At 41.0% G+C, this 18,848-nt stretch overlaps 1 protein-coding gene across 1 annotated transcript in view; it reads left to right on the top strand.

Annotated features, from left to right (window-relative positions):
- LOC113149836 (kelch-like protein 29) overlaps nt 1–17,821 on the top strand; it is a 184,796-nt gene extending 166,975 nt beyond the window's left edge. Inside the window, exons 13-15 of the mRNA XM_026342174.1 lie at nt 7,042–7,235; nt 13,874–14,018; nt 16,355–17,821. Of these exons, the coding sequence (XP_026197959.1) occupies nt 7,042–7,235; nt 13,874–14,018; nt 16,355–16,538 (523 nt within the window). The 3' untranslated portion in view covers nt 16,539–17,821. The remainder of the gene's footprint in view (nt 1–7,041; nt 7,236–13,873; nt 14,019–16,354) is intronic.
- The last annotated feature ends 1,027 nt before the right edge of the window (nt 17,822–18,848 follow it).

The raw sequence follows: 18,848 nt of genomic DNA, 5'->3' as shown, positions 1-18,848 counted from the left end.
TTTCCACCCAGCTTTGTCTGCTATGGTATCTACAACATAATCATTAATTCAATGACATGGGTTAAGCTACTGTAATTGGATATTTTCCACTTCTTTTAAAGTGCATGAATACTACTAACCCTGAAACATAACCCACACATGGATCCTGTACATGTACAGATGTTTCCCAACATGTTTACACAATAATCACATTACGTTACTAGTTTGAAAAATAGCTAGTACTTTATTACAAACACAAAACTGTCTCTAAACACATTATGTGGATTTTTAAAAGCTATTACAACCCACAAACAAAGCACTCGTGGAAGTTTTGCTACTTTGATTGTTAGTTTGCTGATGTTAGCAGGAGCTCAGAATAATAAACAAAAACTTAAAAAAATGAAGAATGAAGCAGGCTTCATCATTTCCCCGATGAAGCTTCCTATAAGATGCTAATACCCAAACATTTACTACTCTGAGCAGTGCAGCACCCTTCCTCTGCAAGACTCGGTACATTTCACTGTCAGACACTGATTAGTAACCTGGTGAGAGCGAACACTGGTACAAACAGCTGTCACATGCAGAGAAAATCAACACAGGGAACAGAGGTGAGTACAAACGAGTTCAAATTAGTTGTCACAGAGCTGCTGTTTTTGTTTTCATCTGTGACAATTTGCACAAAGCTTCTGTTTGTAAAATAGAGAAGAGCAAAAGGTGCTTTGGCTCATTTGAGGTCCTCTTTACAGTCTAAAAAAAATCATCAGTACTACTGTCAAATTGCATTTAAATGTGAGAAGGTATAAATAAAAGTAACTCCAGCCCTTCTCCATTATTGTTGTTAACCTGGAATATAATTGTTTACCTTTTCCAGCTGTACTTTTAAATCTTCATGTTCTCAACATTGTGTTGTGTAATTGCAATATCTCTCAGCAGGTAGATTTTACTATAAAAAATAAAAAAGCCAATAAATGTATACTTTTTTGAGGGGAGGGGGGCATTTTGGTGCACAATCTTTTTTTTTTAAGTATTTTATTTTCAAAGGTAAATGGCCAAAAGCAGATGGCATTGTACTGAGAGGTTATTACATTTTACAGTTCAGCTACAATAGGAATTTAGTACAGGAGATTAAAATACCAGTTTTTTTTTGCCCATCAGACATCAGAAAAACAGATATTTTATCAAAGGACAAATATGTTGTAGAAAATAGTTATTTGTCAGACCAAATTGCACGTTTTTGCAGTATGGAAAAATCTAACCAGAGGTGACAGTGGTCATTTGGAGATGTGTATGTGCGAGTGCTGGGTGCCCAACAGACAGCATGGAGATAGTTGAGGTGTGGGAACAGGCCTCTCAGTTTCTGTGATGTGCTCTGACACACAGATGGCAGCTGACACAACATAGACAGAGTCTCACTGCGTCCTCTCGCACCCACTCTCTCTCTCTCCTCCTTTTCCTTCTCTCCAAAATGGATCTCCTCTCCCCCATTTGCCTTTATATGAATCTTTAGCCTGGCTTGATAGACATTCAAATTAATGCCACTCTCCTTTCCTCATTTTCTTTCCCACTTTCCGCCCCTTCTACTCGTTCACATTTCCTTATACATTTCTCACTATAGCCATCATCCACACTGTGATCTTGCCCAGGTGTGAGTAAAGCATTTTTGGATGAGATACCAGCAAATATGCAAAGAAGCAGGAAGTCACAGTTGAATGATTTCAAATGAATATCCACAGTCACTATCGGCGGCTTCTTTTGTCAAAACAGCCCACATGCAAAGTACAAATGCAAAGCTAAATTTGGTTTAAAATGAAATCTCAGTTGGCAATTTCAGCTGCATTTTCCTTCCTAGGACTCTATAGAGGAGTTTGTCATGCTGTTGAGATTTCCCCCACCTAGCTGCTATATGTATGAACATTCTTGGCAAACATGACAAACACTAATGTAAGCAAATGATGCCTATATTTGTGTGCAAATTGTTTTGAATGCCCTCCAGGCTGGAGCTGATTCACACAGTTGCCCCGTTTTCCTCAATCCAAATCACAACCTCTCAGTTCATTACTCCTGACAGGAAGCGGAGGGCTGTGAGGGATTGATTCACTCACATACACGTGCTCTCGCTGTCTACTTGTGCCTGTTCCGATGGCAGTATAGAAACAAGATCAAACTACTTTTGGAAATGGGGTTGCATACAGATGTCTTTATATAGTAATGTATTCTGGTTTATTGAAACTCAACTCCAAATGAGGGGGTCGCAAACTTCGGGTTAACTGTAAAAGAAAAGGAAACGCAGTGAGAACTAAATAAATAAGCCAGAAACAAACTCTTACAGAAACAATTTACAGCCGTGCTAGTAGCTTTGTGAGGATGTGATTAGGCACAGTGGTGTTTCGAGCTTAACGCTAGTGTCAGCCTGCTAACATACACCTAATGACATGTACTGTGTACTGTTTATTGCTGATATTAACATACTAAGTACAACTGGTCATCTGAGGCTGATTGATATGATTTATTTATTATTTATGTTTTGGATTGCCATCCGTCAAGACATATTATGCCTTAAGAATTGAGCCAATGCACACATTTCACGTAGTCCAGCTCTAATGATTGGATCCAAAAGTCCACTTTGATTTAGTTGCCAGCTGACTGAAGACACATTTGCTCACACGACGGGCTTCATGTCGAAGTCCACCTGCATCTGAAGGTGTGTGTGTGGGCAGCAGGAGGAGAATGCACGACGGACAGCGATAGTGTTCATGCGAGTGAGATAGCTCGCTGAGGTGTTGCAGGGATTAATGTGAATTTGTAACTTAGGGGCACGAGCTGCTGCCCGATAGAATCTAAAGCATCAGCGCCTTCCTGCAGGCCATGAATGCGTTGCTTTTCTTTTTTTTTTTTTTTACTTCCGTTGGCTTCCTGGACACGCAGTAACGTTTCAGAGATTACGATGCTGTTGCTTTTGTTTGTGTCTTTCCTGTCTGAATACCATCTCCCACATACTTTTGGAATTTCAAGGCTTTTAATAGGTGGCGTTGGGGGAAGCTGTAGCTGTTGTTAAACAGTCAGTGTTTGCATGCATTGGCAGCGTGATCGTAACTGCAGCCTGATGCACTCTTCCGCCCGTTAATGGATCTTTTTGTCAGCTTTGAGGTGAATGCTTTTGTTATCTTAGCGAGCCATTTTTCTTTGCTCCGTCTAACTCTCCACTCTCATTTCTCACTCTATATATGATGTAGTTTGTATCGCAGGGGAAATAGGTGTGTGAGTGTGATCTCCATCTTTTAAAGTTTATCATGTGTTTGTGTGAAATAGAGGGGCATGATGCAAGGAACCATATTAGTGGATTAACTGTGATGCCTCAAGTGCCGTTTAGATGTTAGGATTACACCATGTGCACACACTCGTCAGCAGACACACAGACAGCTTTGTAATGTGTAGGTCCTCGTTGAAAGATGGATGGTATGTGGATAGTTTGAAGAGGCAGAGGCGGGTTAATAACTTGTAAATTCATTACCTCTGAGTTCAGACTTTTCAGTCATCCAACAAACTGCAGCTATAGCTTTATGCTTGACTTCCTGCATCACATTATATCACACTGATTTATGCTTTTTAATATTTATTCCTCTGTGCTGTAACGTCTTGATGCTGCTCCGCTGGGGCTGCTTCATAAATAGGGGAGAACAAGACACGCAGGCTTCTAGACGTGTAATGCCACAAAGCTAATCCAATGGACGATTCAATAATAGCCGAAACTTGACTTGCCTCCATTAATTTTCATGTTCTGTGACTCAGATATGTGTAGTTTATGTTAGAAACTAAAGACCTGATTGTGGATATCTGATTAAAATGTGCCACTGTGATGATCATTCGTTTATTTGAATACTCATGTGAAACATGCACAGATCCATTTTTGTTTGTTTGTCAGTAGAAACACATACAATTGCATTATACACATACTTAACTAGCCACCACTCATCAATAAATATGTGCTTTATGTGTGATTATTCCATTTGGATAATGCAAACTCACTCCCACCCTTGTATTTAACGCCTGCTTGTCCGTTCACCATACTGTTGATCAGAAACTGGTTGGATAAGATTTTTGATCTGTACTATGCAGAGCAGGTGGTTAGAAGGCAAGTCTGTCTGTTGTCAACATAAACAAACATGGCAGGTGTGACTACATTTCTAGTTTCACCTGTTAACAGACATTAGGGTTCTTATGCAGACAGGTCAGAGAAGAATAAAGGCCAGCGAGACGCTTGCTGCTACTCTCTTACTGTAGCGACAAACACACTGCGTGGGTCGCTTTTACACCTGGCTGACATGAAATTGTAATTGTGATTTGTTGCCGCGTCAGTCACAGAGCGGGATGTGTGTTGGGGGTTTTTTTTTATGCAGATTACACATTCAGAGGCAAATCTAGGCTGTCCTCTTTCTTTTCATTCACTCCCCTGTCTACCCATCCTATCTGTCTTTTCTTTCTGGCACTCCCTACATAAAAGAACACAATCCCACATTGTTTGGTCTGTTGTAACCCCGCAGCAGCATTTTAGAGATGATTGTCCCTGCATGATGAAACAAGCCCTGTCAGGAGCTACAGCCGATTACATGGCTTCATGCAGTGATCAGTCTTTGTGTATAAACACTTAAAAAAAAAAAAGGCAATCGATGCGGTGCAACATGTTGATGGATCAACTCCTACAGTGTCTTAGTCATAATGAAAAAGCTCTGTCTGGCTTTTCTATCTGACAGAGCTTCAGAAGAAAAGGATAGAGAGATATAGTTGTTGTTTTCATAATCTAATCGTGTCTTTATTTTATTTATTTATTTTTTTTTGTCTCTCTCCTTCCTCCATCTCCTCTGCCTCGGAGATATAATCGAACCACATACACCCACTCTCAGAATCTTTTTAGTGTCAGTCCTAATGTCACGGTTCATATTAAATGCTTGATGGTGAATCACACATGTAATGAATTCAATCAGATTCGTGACCTGTGAGGCCGAGACGCTGAGCTTCTTCTGATCTGCACGTTCCTTTTCATCAGAACCCCTGACCTTTTTGCCTGCGTGATATGCTGTGCCGTGTTTACATTAATGGGCCTTTAAACTTATGTTCCTGATTCGCTCCCTCCTAAAAGAGATGGGGTCTCACATCAGCACACTGAAGTAAGAATAGCACTGCTTATTGAACATGGGGTATTTCTGTTTTCATATCTCTTTTCCTCTCATATTTTCTCTCTAACGTGATCAGTAAAGCTGCACAAAATTTTGCACAATAGAGTCTTTGGGATTTATTTCCCATTTATCTTTTCTCATGACGACCAGCTGTTTGCAGGAGTCCTGTTGGCCTTTTGTCTGTCCCGTAATCAGCTTCACTCAGCAGTGCTTGACCCTTAAATTTATGAACCTCCCCAATGTGGTCTGAGGGGTAATTACATCTGCCAGAGAATGAGATGCGTGTTAGTCCTTCTATCTCATCAGGACTCAGTTACTCAACCTGATGCTTCTGTGTGTGTTCGTCTGTGTCTGTGTCTGTGTCTGTGTTTAAACTGTGCTAATTGGCACTCTGGAGTGTTTGGAGTCCACCTTTCCCAGAGTCTCCTCTGTGTCACCACTTTCTCCGACTGCCAGTCAATTCAAACATGTCCCTTCAGCAGCTGTTGCCAAGAACATTATCAGATTTCCAAAGAGAATATTCCCAAAGGCTAATTCACCCATTTTTTCCCGCACGTCGTCTAACTGCCTTCTCCCAGGAAGCTGGATGCAACCAGTGCTTCCAGGTGTCAGTTTAATTCAGCCTGACTTTAAATGCCACAAGAGAGTAAATCACCCACATAATGAATAAAGAGACCTTTTGTACACGTGTATGTTTATCAGATATATCAGATGAGAAAGGAAAAGAGACGGAAAAGAACCAGACACCTGTGCATTCACTAAAATTAGGCGAAACACTGATGAAGGCCATTGACCCCTGTAAAAAAAACTGTACTTAAAAAGAAAAGAAACGCGCCTTTAAGTCACAGTGTGATAGTCAGATTTTTTTTCAAGCATTCCTCAAGTGTTTGAAGTGTACGGTTGGTTGTCCTGGGGGACACCGGATATGTTTTTTCATGTAAAGGTGTTTTTCTTTTACCACAAAGAGCCTTGATTAAGAAGGTTCGCTTTAGTCTGAATGGATGTGTGTTTTAATCACAGATCCTGGATCAGTTTGGAGCTCTTTAATGAGGCCTACTCCAGCTTGGAAGGCTGTCGGAGCGGCTGCTTTGATCAGTAGCCCATGGACGGGGGATTACACTGCTAACACACCGCGCTAATGGAGCCACAGGGCAAAAAGCACACACAAACATGTCTGAACACACACACACACACACACACACACATATGGTACACACACTAAATGCAAATTCAAGAAGTATACATATAAACGCACACACATAACTTCTGACAAGGGCACAATCCCATAAGCCGCTGTCTTGTTCTCATGCAACCCATTGTGTCAGGCCCTTTCATCTGGCTGCGTCTGTTTGTGCCGGTTTGGGTCGGCTGAGTTTTAGGCCCAGCGTTGATGTCTGTGCCAAGGAGGGCTCACTGAGAAAGGTCCAAAGCTCCGTGCTGACACACAGCCCAACTCTAGAGACTAATGGCTTGTAGCTCCCAACATATGTTGCTTTGTGTAATTGCTTTAATTGCTGTCATTGTACGTAATGGTTGGTCTTTTTCATCTTCCCTGGTGGTGTAGGCATTCTGCTAATTATATCTGTCAGCCCTGCAGCCAAAACGAGCGTTTCACTGTGAATTCTGAGCAGAGGGAATTTTAAAATCAAGAGTGTTTCTGTATACTCTTGATGCGTGTGAGTGTAAATGACCGACTTCAGAGTGTTGGCATAGTTTATGGAGTTCGTAAAGAATCCCTTTCGTGGAGGTGAGATCATGACTTTATTTATGATCTCATTTCTCTTGATTATTTCAGGTTTAGTTTTTTAATTCAAACACAACAAAGATTGAAATTAACTGTAAGGATGTAAAAAAACTTTTTTTTCTCTCTCTCTCTCTCTCTCTTCAGATACGACACCATCACCAACCAGTGGGAAACCGTGTCCCCACTGCCCAAGCCAGTCCATTCTGCAGCAGCCACGGTGTGTGGAGGGAAGATCTATGTGTTTGGGGGTGTGAACGAGGCCGGGCGCTCGGCGGGTGTCCTCCAGTCCTATGTACCGCAGAGCAACACCTGGAGTTTTATTGAATCACCCATGATAGGTAAGGCAGGTGCTAACATCCACTGTTTTTGTCACAGATTCACAAGCCCATTCCTTCAACACAAAGTGAAGCCATGTTACATTCTCGGGGGGATGTGTTGCCATTGTCACCGTCACCCTTCATGTTACAACAGAACTGCTGTTTCCTTTTTAACCCAGTGTGCGCAGGGATGTGTTTTGATTATCCCTCGCCCCTCATTGTGCTTGCATATTTGCCATTTGCAAGAAAAGTGCTCACTAGCTAAATTGTTCTCCTTCAAGACATCATAAAAATATGAATATTAATGTTTGCTTTTTATTAGCAGTGCTACAGAAAAACTGGAGATGGCATTTACTATGACAGCATTACTGTAACAGCTCATATGCATGGGATTCTTTTATCTTTGGTCACTGCTGTTTCATCAACAAGGAATCTTTGGGTCTTTGATATCGTTGCTTGGTTGCCTAGCAACAAGCCCGGTTCTACCCGCTTGAAATCCTTCAATATCACACTTAACTTGTGTTAAAAACACAAACTCTGGATTGCCATTTGAAGGCAACATATTGCCAAACATTAGAGGACTGTATGAATCTCTTGTGACTGCCTCATGCTCCATTTACACCTCACATAGTGAGAGTCCTCTGCAATGCTATATTGATATCCTATTTTGATAATGTTGGTCAATTTCCTAGAGGACAGAAGATGGGAAATCTTTCACAATATCACAGTTTATTTCTGGGAAAAATGTTGGGCCACACTCGTGGTAAAACAAAATTCAGTGCTACCTGTATGACCTTTTCTATTCCTGCTGTTTTCTCCTTATCATTATTATCATCCTACTTGGTATTTTCCATTATTCATTCTAATGAGAAGACCATACCTGAAATGATAGGTGGGTCCAGCCATAGCTTCTGACATGTAATTGGCCAAACTCTCTAGTTATTCACCGCACAAACCTGCAGCCACATTCCAGTCTGAGCCACCGGGGACCTGTGAAGGACGCAGCACCAGAAGAAACACTTTAACCAAGCTGCTCCAAGGTAGCAGTAAAAACACACGGCGTACAGCTCGGTGTGATTCAAACACAGCTGCGTTCCCAGTGCAAAGATCCTATCCACGGGCAGTTTGTTTTGTTTTTTTTAGCAAAAAAACATTCTTGAAGCATGTGTGGGGATGATTGCTATTGATTTGTGCATATTATAGGTCTCTTCTGTTTGTACATTTAGACCCAGACATTTTACACATGAACCTATATGTGGCAGTTAAATCCAATCCACAAAATTCACTGTGGCAAAGCAGTTGTTTAATATTTATTCGCTTTCTTGCAAAGAGGTAGACAAGGAGGCTCAGGAGTGGGAAATAATGTAAATGGAAATACTCTGACCTAAAATAGTTGTTTTTTACACTGGTTTTTAACATGATAATAGCTATAAAAGTTTTATGGGTGCTGGTAGGAGGAATTTTGTTAGGGGGAAAAAAAAACACACATTTCCCCAAACAGTTTCTTTAAAGCGGAAATAAATATTTTTAAAGATGTTGGCACATGATGTATTCTCTAGAGAGCTTTTCAAATGCTGCTTTTGGAAAAAAAAGGAGAATTATTATCTCAAATAGTGGCATATTGTTGCTGTAGGCAGCACTCGGAGCAGCGGGCTTCACAGAGAAACATGGGGTCAAAAAAGTATTTAAATTCAAATGTTTCCTGACACGAAGTTGCTCTCGTGTCATTAAAGTGTGGAGGCACTTCCTTCGGCACCGTTGCCCAGAAACTTGCTCTGTTATTAGTGCCTTTTCAGAGCAAGAATACTGTGAGCGAAATTATGATTATGTAACACGGGTGTTTTGGGGTGAGAGCCGAATGCTATTAAAGGGCTGGCAGAGCAGCTGGCAGAGGTGAAATGAGAGAAACATATGTGGAGAAACACACACACGTAAAGAGATGCAGACGCGCACACACACACACACGGCCTCTCCTTACCTTATATCAACTGTACATTCCCCAGAGGCACAGGTACACAGAGCATAAATTATGTAACGAGCCAGGAGGTTACTCCACGTGTGTGTGTGGGTGTGTGTGCACGTGCGTGCCGTTTGTCTTTTTATGTGCGTGTGTGCATGACAGATGCAGACAGACAAACCGTCATCTGTCAGGGTGTAGATGAGCCTGTGTCTGACAGCCAACGAGCCAACAGATAATGGACGGGTTTAGTGCTTCCTGTGAAATTGGGCCGGCGATGATTTTAGTGAGCCGGTGGGGAGCGTTTCTCGATCAACCCTCTGTTTCCCTCCATCGCTCTCCCTCTCTAATCTCTCGCTACATCTCTCCCTCACTCACCCTCCTTTCTCACTCCTCCCACTTCTCACCGTTTCCCTCTCCATACACCCCCGCAACCCCCTCCGCATCTCAGCACTGTCTTATCGACTGACACAAATACAGCTGTGTGTGTTTTCTACGTCTGTGCACCAGCATATGTGTGCCTGTGTGTGTGTGTGCCTGTGTGTGTGTGTTTTCTTTTTTTTTTCTGCATGGGCCATCTCCCGCATGGACTGTAAATGGGTTTCACAAACACTTATCAGGACTGACTTCCTATCTCTTGCAGAGTGAAAAATAATATTACTTGTGCCAAAAATAGTCCATTCAACAAGTCCATTGAGATGTACCGTGTCACTGCAGCTTTGGTCATCTATATTATACTTTGTCTATATAACTGTCAATCTGAGCAGTCCTGTATATGTTCGGAAACATGGAATCATAACAGAGCACCCATACATACTGTATAGTAAACTAATTATATTTTCATTGCCTTCCTCAAAAGGTCAGCTCAGCCAAATTACAAAAATGCCACGGTTTTGAGATATGTTTCTGAGATTTATGCCTCCCTACAATGGAGGTGATTGGATTTTTGTTTGTGATGCTCACAGCACTGAAAGATGACATAAAATGTCTTTGTAACTCAGAGTAATAGTAGTAGTAGTAAAACAGTCTTCTTTAATTTGTTTTTGACACAGTTTTGACCAAAAATGTTTTGCAAACTATTGGAATAGTTGCGCTTATTTATCTTCTTTAGTTCAGAAACATCAACTTGTTACACTGATACACATGATATATAAAGTTTTTTTAAATGTTTACATCCAAAGGTACATCGCATAATGATTTTATTTTTTAATTTGAGTGAAAGGACCCTTTAAAAAACTTACTATGTGAGACATTTCTACATAGAAACATACACACTAACACACTTCCCAGCAGAAAGACAGGATTTCATCAACTGGTCCTTTCCTGAGACCCAGGAGCAAAAGCACCCAGAATGTGAAACCAGGAAATTGACTGCAGGACAATTACTTGTGCAAATGATGTAGCAGCCAAACTGCGATTAAAAGCACCATTATGGAGTTGGGGGAAGAGGAAGAGTAAGGTGTCAGCACAAGAGAGGCGGAGAACACGTTTCCATAGTTACCTGATTGGACATATACCCCCCCAAACCCACCCGCACCCTGTTCCCTATCATACTGAATTAAAGTACATCATCCCTTTTCTGCTATTTTGGCTCGTCATTTCAAAGGCAACTCTTATTCTCCTCGCACCACATAAAAGGACAGTGTGCAGGGATGGAAAAAAATGTTTTGCTGCTCCAATTACCTTGTTGTAATCTTATCTGAGGCAGCAAGAACTGAAGCTTCTTTGTTCCATTTCTCCTGCTCCCTTATGCTCTCTGGTGGGACACAGAAAGCTGGAGAGCACACCGAGCACCTTGTCCTCCATCTTTTTTTTTTTTTTTTTTTTTTTTTTTGGAACAAAATGTCTTGTTTACTCTGACTGACCGCACATTTGTCGGTGTAATACTGTGGCTTTTGTGATGACGACTGCCGTTTGCTAGGCTTTATCAAAGGAAGCAGTCTTATCTCGATCTGTATACTATACAGTGCTGGTTTGATTGAGTGAGTTGTGATATATTTGTGTGTGTGTGTGTGTGTGTGTGTGTGTGTTATCGCTGCTGTAGTGTTCCGGTGTTACGAAATCAGATATCCACTGTGTTGATGCTGAAATGAGATAGGAAAGAATGTGAGGGGAACAACAAGGTGTTTGTTTAGACAGAAGCCACAAATTCCATCATAGCTGTGTGTTTTTGTTTGTGTGTTTTCCCCTATTTGCTGTCCTTGACCTCAGCCCGAGGGGTCCCAGACTTGGTGACTAAGCTGTTTTATCAGGGTGTGAGAGGCTGCGTCAGCCCATGTTGCCCCTCAGGCATAGCTGTACTTCTATCACCGCCGCCGTGTTAAAACCTTGTTTTGCTGTCTTCTTCTCCGTGCCTTTATTCATTTTTGATGTAGAGTGCGGCCAGTTGTGGATTCTTGACAGAGTTTTTCCGACCTCAGAGCTGCGAAACAAGACAAAATCCATTGTGAGACTTCAAGAATAGCAAAGCTGGTCTGTGAATTTGAACGCTTTCAGCTGACGCAGACAATACCTGTGCACTGCTCACTGTTTTTCAGTGTTGGTCCACGCGGACAGCCAGGGGATAAGTGCAAAAGCAAAGTGGTGGAGAGATGTTGAACCCCGACAGCAATAGTCCTTCGAGGCTTGCCAAATGAGAATGAGATTTACCTGCCCAGTACTCCTCCAAGCACTCAAACCTGCTGCTTACTGTAGGTCCAATGAGAGAGAGAGACAGGAAGCAATGAGAGGGGGGTTCTGTGGGGGGAAAGAGGTTTTTTTTTTCCTTTGAGAGCATCCTGTTATTATTCTGCCTCAGGCGCCGAGCAGAGAGAAATGAGTGTTCTGTGTTTATGAGACCTAACGCGAGACATATATATATATATGTGTATACGCTTGCGCTGGCACACATACTCTTGGATAGACTGGCAGCGGCATATCAATGAGACGAAGGAGGCAAAAGAAGAATGCAAACACATCAGGGGGGGGATACCTCAGATGGCTGAAGTGGAAGTTCAGATTGGATTTCAGGTTGTTTAAATGATCACAGCGGTCATATGAAGGGACTGCACGAAGTCGTTTCGAGGCTAAAGTTAAGTCTTGTTCAGTCATGATGGCAGCTTGGTTGTCAGTGTCTGTCAGTCTGAAATACCTGAACAATGTTTGAATGGATTGCCAGCACAGTTTATACAGACATACGAATATATCCACAGGATGATCCCTCTGACTTTCTACTAAAAAAGGCAGACAGATAAAATCTATGTATCAGTTACTGAATAATAACTTGATAATACTTTACTCTATTTTGTCAAACCAACAACTTTTTACAGGCATGTAAACGGACAGCAGATTATAAGATTTGACTTAGGACAGTTTAAAACAATACGAAGAATTAAAAACTAATTTCTCTGTGATTTTCTTTGTCTTTTTTCTGTGCTGCTGTTCTCCAGCTGTTCGTCTTCCTTGTTTCTGCTGCTTAGATAAGAGAAAGTTACCACTGTTGGAGTCTGAGCTTGGAATTTAATAGCTGCCATCAGTTTATATCTGCTCAAGTCCACACATCACAAGCAGAAAGTCCAGTTGGCAATATGTTAGCATTGATTTATTGTATTTCATCATTCTGATGTTAGCATTCAGTCCAAAGCATTTGTATAAGTAGAGCCTCACAGAGCTGTTGGCATGGCTGGAGACTCTAGTCTTCTTGTTAGAAAACATTATGAGTTGAAGTGTAATAGTTGAATATATAATACAGAGCAACTCATTCAGAGAATGAGCCCGAGGAGCAGCAGAAGCACCTCTCGCCTCCAGAGGTGACCTGTTAATTAAGTCTGATTCCTCGTAGCAACTGGGGGAAAGGCAAAGAAAGTGGAGGTGGTTCAACTACACCAGAGATGCTTTTAGTGCCTCCACTGCCATTATTAAAGCGTCAGACTTTACTCCTCCTGTCTCCAATGAGGGATGTCCGTCCATTGTGGCAGTAAACAGCGAGGACGGCGGCTCACGGCCAAGTGTCGGTGCATTATTCATGCTGCTTGTAAATTGGCCAGCTGCAGTCTGCTTGAGAGAAATTGCTCTGAGTTTGAAATACACTTCCTCTTCCCACACAGCAGGCTGCTGCTCGCAAACTGCAGGTTTCCAATGGCTTCGTTCCGCACAAGCCACTGTCTCATCTTGTTTCCCATCATCTCTAATTCCACAGCGATGCTGTGTCAATGCCCCTGTTTCCTCACGTGCTATATACTCCATCAGATTGAATTATACGGTATGCACGGTATGCGGTGTCTCACCTGTTCACGCGTGTATTCCCAGTAAATGCACAGTGGTTTTCCTTTGATTTTTTTTTTCTTTGTGAATATATGGAAGTGCCACAGGGTGTAATGCAATTGTGAATTATTGGAACTTAGGTAACTTCTTTATATTGCCACCAAGCCCAAACATATTTTGGAGCAGAACCCAATAAAGCCGCAGTGATTTATGAACTCTTCTTTTTCACTGGTTTGCCATCCATTCTCAGTTTTGTTCCTTCTAAAGCAATCTTGAGAATGGCACATCTGTAAAGTGATAACGAGAATGCTGATGATGATTTTTGCATGCGGCTTGGGGGGGATGGCAAATTGATGCCATTGTACAGAATGAAAATTTCTGCTGTGTGAGAATAGCTGCAAACAGTAACAGTGTCTCCTCTCCTTTCCCCTGTCTCTGTCTCTTCCTTTTATATCTTTAGATAACAAATACGCCCCTGCAGTGACTCTAAATGGTTTTATATTCATCCTGGGAGGAGCCTACGCTCGAGCCACAACTATCTACGATCCAGACAAAGGCAACATCAAGGCTGGTCCCAACATGAATCACTCTCGGCAGTTCTGCAGGTAAGACATTAATAATATACAGTGTCTATGTATACATTTATAAAGTTAGTCTGAAATAGAAATGATTTCATTTTCCCCCTATCCATCTACATGCAAAAACACATACTGATAGAGTGCAAGTGTTAAAATCAAATCAGTTTACAAAAGTATTCATACCCTTCTTTGAGTCTTCTTGGGCAATCAGGTTATTCCATTCTTCCTGGACGTACCATCAGATTGGATGGGTGTCCATGACTGCCATCATCTGGTCTCTGTCCGGCTGTTCTATTTCACACACTGTGCCACATCAAAGGTTGTGAATCCTTTTGTAAATGAGATGTCGTAATTTTTAAATTTGGATGGATTTGCTTTTGGTATAGATACTTTCCTAAGTCACTGTAACGGTGCCATATGTACCTAAAGGTGATTTTAAAGACTGTCTATCTTTGTGTCATATCACAGGTAAAGAGTAAAATGTATTCAGGCCAGCTCATTAAGAGTTTCTAACATGATAAACGTGTTTGGTGAAACGTCTGAAACAAAAAAACTAGCAAACAAACAAAAAATCGCTTTCTAAGTCACAGGCTTGATTTTTAAATTTGCTTCAGCAGTGCCAAAGTCATTTGTCATGCAGAGATAAACATTAAATCAAGCAAAGTCTTAGTGGTTTCAATCAACTTTCTTTCAGCATGTAAATGCTTTTACCAAGATTAGTTGTTGACTTGCATGCAATAGGACTGAAAACAATGTTCTAAAAGGCAGAATCCTGCACTACACCTTTAAATATTATACAACTTGAGAAGAGAGATGAGTAAAAATTAATAGCAGTGGCATCATGTTCTAATGTTTCAGTCAGTCCAGTCCACCAAGGTGTGCAGTGTCCTGGATAATGTCTTCCAGACCTGGGCCCTATATTTTTATTTTTTTGCAGAAACATTGAAACATGAAAAAAGAAAGACGCATGCACAAAATACATTTGGGAAGCAATTACATACAGTGATCTTATGTGCAGAGCGTACTGTACAACATAAATCATGTTGTCAGAGTTATTGATAAGCTGCACCGGCACACGCCAGGCAGCTGTTCTGCTACATTTAACTAAGTCTGACACAAGAGAGTAGGGAGACGTGAGGAATGAGGGAGAACAACAAACACACAAAGCTGCCAAAGAAAAAAAACATTGAGAAACAGCACTATCTGCACAGCACGCTCCTACACTGACGTCTAGCAGGTCATCATGCAGGAGAACAGATATCCTCCCCTCGCTGCATCCGGCCCTGTGAAGGCCCGCATCTCCCTTCTGTTTATCAGGAAGAGCAGCTCCAGGCTTTGCCCTGCACTCTCTCCATTTGGATCAGCTGTGCTTTTTCTCTGAGTAGATTTAGGCTTTATGTAATAATCTTTTTGAGTCCCAACAGTGTTGCGAATTTATGCAATAGGACTCCATGTTGTTCGCTGTGTGTGTGTGTGTGTGTGTTTGAGCGTGCACCTTATGTAAATGTAGATCGTTCCAAGCCCCCAATAGGAGTACAAAGTCCTAATCGGCTTACGGCCCAAGTTTTAATCCGCTCTGCACACAAACTCCTGTTTCCGTTTCTCATATCAAATGAGCACATTTGTACAGATATTTGCTCTTTCATTAGCTTTCTCTCTTGCCCTCAAGAGGGAATGTAATATCTGTATTTTTTTTTCCCACCTTAAAAAGTAGCCGTGCAAGTCAAGAGCATGTGGGAGTGATGTTGAGTAATGTCATGTGTGTCACGACAATCAGCGTGTTTGTAGATTTATTGTCATAGTCAGTGCACAATGCAATGTGCTGAATGTAAATGCACTGAATAGCTATTGTTGCAAAAAAAAAAAAAGCTCAGTACAAATTGTGTCAAAACCGCTTTGATTTAATTTAAATCTCAAGGGAATAGTTGAATGTTTTGCCAAAGTCACTTTCTGGAAGTATTCTGTGAAAAGACAGAGAAAATGGAGGCCACTACTACCCTGGCTCTATAAAATGCTAATAAAGTCCGTCTGTAGAACACTAATTGACTTGTTCTATCTCATTTTTATGTTTCATACAAAAACTGAAGTGTAAAGACAATTTAATTTTATAGGGGGTTATGTATCCACCTGTGACCCTCACAAATGAGCAAATAATCATCTGTACAATAGCAATCCAAGCTATTTCCTAAGTCTTTGTGCTAGGTTAACTGGCTGCAGCTGCATATTGACTGTAATGCAAAGACATGAGAGTAGTACAGTTTTTCTTATCGAACTCCCTTAAAAGGCAAATGTTGAACTGCTCCTTTAAAGATAACTTTTAAAAGGAAGGTTAGTGAGCAACTATTCTGTGTGTGTCTATGCAGTGCGGTGATCCTGGATGGGAAGATATACGCCACAGGAGGTATCGTGAGCAGCGAGGGTCCAGCCCTCGGCAACATGGAGACCTTCGACCCTTGCACCAACACTTGGACACTCCTGCAGTCACTGCCCTGTCCGCTCTTCAGACACGGCTGCGTGGTCATCAAAAAGTACATCCAGAGCGGCTGAGGGTGGAGCAGACCCGATCACACTGGATCGAAGCCAAATACCAGCTGGGCTCCAGTTGTGGGACAATGTGTGGCAGCTTAGGGCCGGGCTGGTCAGTCAGCGACCTCTGGACTAGACGCCAGCATTCATTCCCCCTATTACCCACCCCTGTGCAGAATGTACTCACACTCAACTACTCAGCCATGTCAGGTGACGATGCCTAACCTCCAGTACTGTATGTGTCATGGTAGTAGTCCATCCTCACACCCAACAAGGCACAGGGACCCTCTTAGTAATTTACAAGCTTTTTTGGATTTTAGTGAAGTTGTCTTTTTTTTTTTTTCTTCTTCTTCTACAGTCCTGTCTTTTCCAGATCTTAGTAAATTCACCACCTCACTGTTACTTTAATGTCTCTGACAATGGCAGTGGAAGCCATTGCAGTTTGTTTTTTTGTTTTTTTGACACTTTGAGAAAATTGTGTTCGACAGGTGTAAGCTTCGTAGTCATTCATTAGAGAACAGGAGTTCTTTGTGGTATAAGAATGCTTTTCAGTAGTGACATCTACAGACAGGGGGAAAAGTGAAGGACAGGAATGCAGCTGTTTTCCTCCTTATCAGTAGATTTAAAGAGTTTCTTCTCTCGCCACAGTATCAGGAAGCAAAGTTCTTACTGTGGAGTATGGATTTATGAGGTAATTTTAAAAACAGGTTTTGAACTCTGTAACTCGGTCTTTTTAATGACTGGCAAAACACAGGACAAACCATCAAATCTGGATCGAGTATGATTTAAAAAGAGTCTTTATATATATATTTTTTTCTTTGTTGTGCAATTCAAACCTGATTGAGATATCATCTGGAGGGTGTGTGGCTTGTTCTCTCCCCTTTGATTTATACTCTCTTGCTCTCTGGGACAAAGAAAACAGTATCGAGAGAGAGAGGGAATTTCTTCCCATCTGCTGACGACTGATCAGATGCTGAAGGTGGACAGTTACTTCGGATAAAAGCACAATAATCACCTGTGACTGTTATCATAGAAGTTCCATTGATTGATGTTTCTTTTTCCCCCCGTCATATTCTTTTTTTGTTTTATAGTGTGTTTCATTGCAACCCACAAGTGACATTGGGTTGGTATTCTGTAAATACAGGAAGGAAATATGTATATTTTAAAACCTGAAGGCAATTCTGTATAAATGTTTTTAGAAAAAAAAGATAGGTTGGATTCAAATGGTATCTCTGTAAATCTGTACCCAAAAAGGAGAAATTAATTGTTATTATTGAAGCCTAATACATATACCATAACATGAACACATTGTCAAGACTCGTTTTGTACTGTATAACTTATGTAAAGCATGCATACAAGAAAATAACCTAGTTGAATCAGGTGAGTTTTCTAATGTGTGTTTAATACAGAACACAAAAATGCTGAGGTGCAACTGAATGCCAATGTTGAAGAAAGAAAACACTTCAAATGTACAGTTTGCACCTTTATTCAAGTATATCACAGCAGTTTATTTGAGAAATACAGTAAATGTTTCATTTCAAATATAACTTACACTAAAGTAACAATTGTGAACAGGTGTGTTAAATACACAAACAGAATCGACAAAGCTATGAAAAGTCTCGACTAACTTAACTGTGGAAAAACAGGGAAGAACATAGAAATTCAGAATAGAACAAACCTTTTCCTTCTGCATACTGGACTAAGTAGTCTCAACTACCAGACAAAAATTGGTTGTTAGTCCAAACTGGCTACAATTCATAATAAAGGAAGATCACAATGTATGACATTTAAACTACTCATTTTATTTCCAAATGTGTTTCTAAAGCCATAAAAAATAACTCTTTTGGCAGAACAAGATTGAAAGAAAGTTTCCCGTTTCTCTTCCTGACATGTACCAGATAGACATTACGTTTACAATCTGTCTTCATGTTAGTTTCTTCCAGTATGCCACAGTCTGAAACCACTTGACAAACAAAACACCAGAACAATGAAATAAATAAACGCTGAAAGGGCATGTGGTCGCGTGTTGAACCTGAGAGACCTGTAAACCCTTTATTCCCCCATACGCGCCAAAAATAAACGTGCTACACAAACGCTATGCAATTCAGCAACATTGTTAAAATGGACGCCACAATGCTTCCCAATTTGTTAAATTTCAAATGTACAAAAAGACAATTTACTGAATATTAGGTGTAAAACATGTTAACAATAAATAATCTGAATTATGAGATGAAATCTGCAAAAAAAGAAAATTTGAAAAATAAAAAAGGCGACTGTGTAAAGAGGCAGAAATGCTGTCTGTAGCTGCTAAAAAAAAAAGGAAGGGGTGCT

Source organism: Anabas testudineus, chromosome 24 (assembly GCF_900324465.2).
Source record: "Anabas testudineus chromosome 24, fAnaTes1.2, whole genome shotgun sequence".
In the NCBI taxonomy this organism is placed as follows: Eukaryota; Metazoa; Chordata; class Actinopteri; order Anabantiformes; family Anabantidae; genus Anabas; species Anabas testudineus.
The sequence above is the reverse complement of the archived record's forward strand: the minus strand, read 5'-3'. Positions and strand labels throughout refer to the sequence as shown.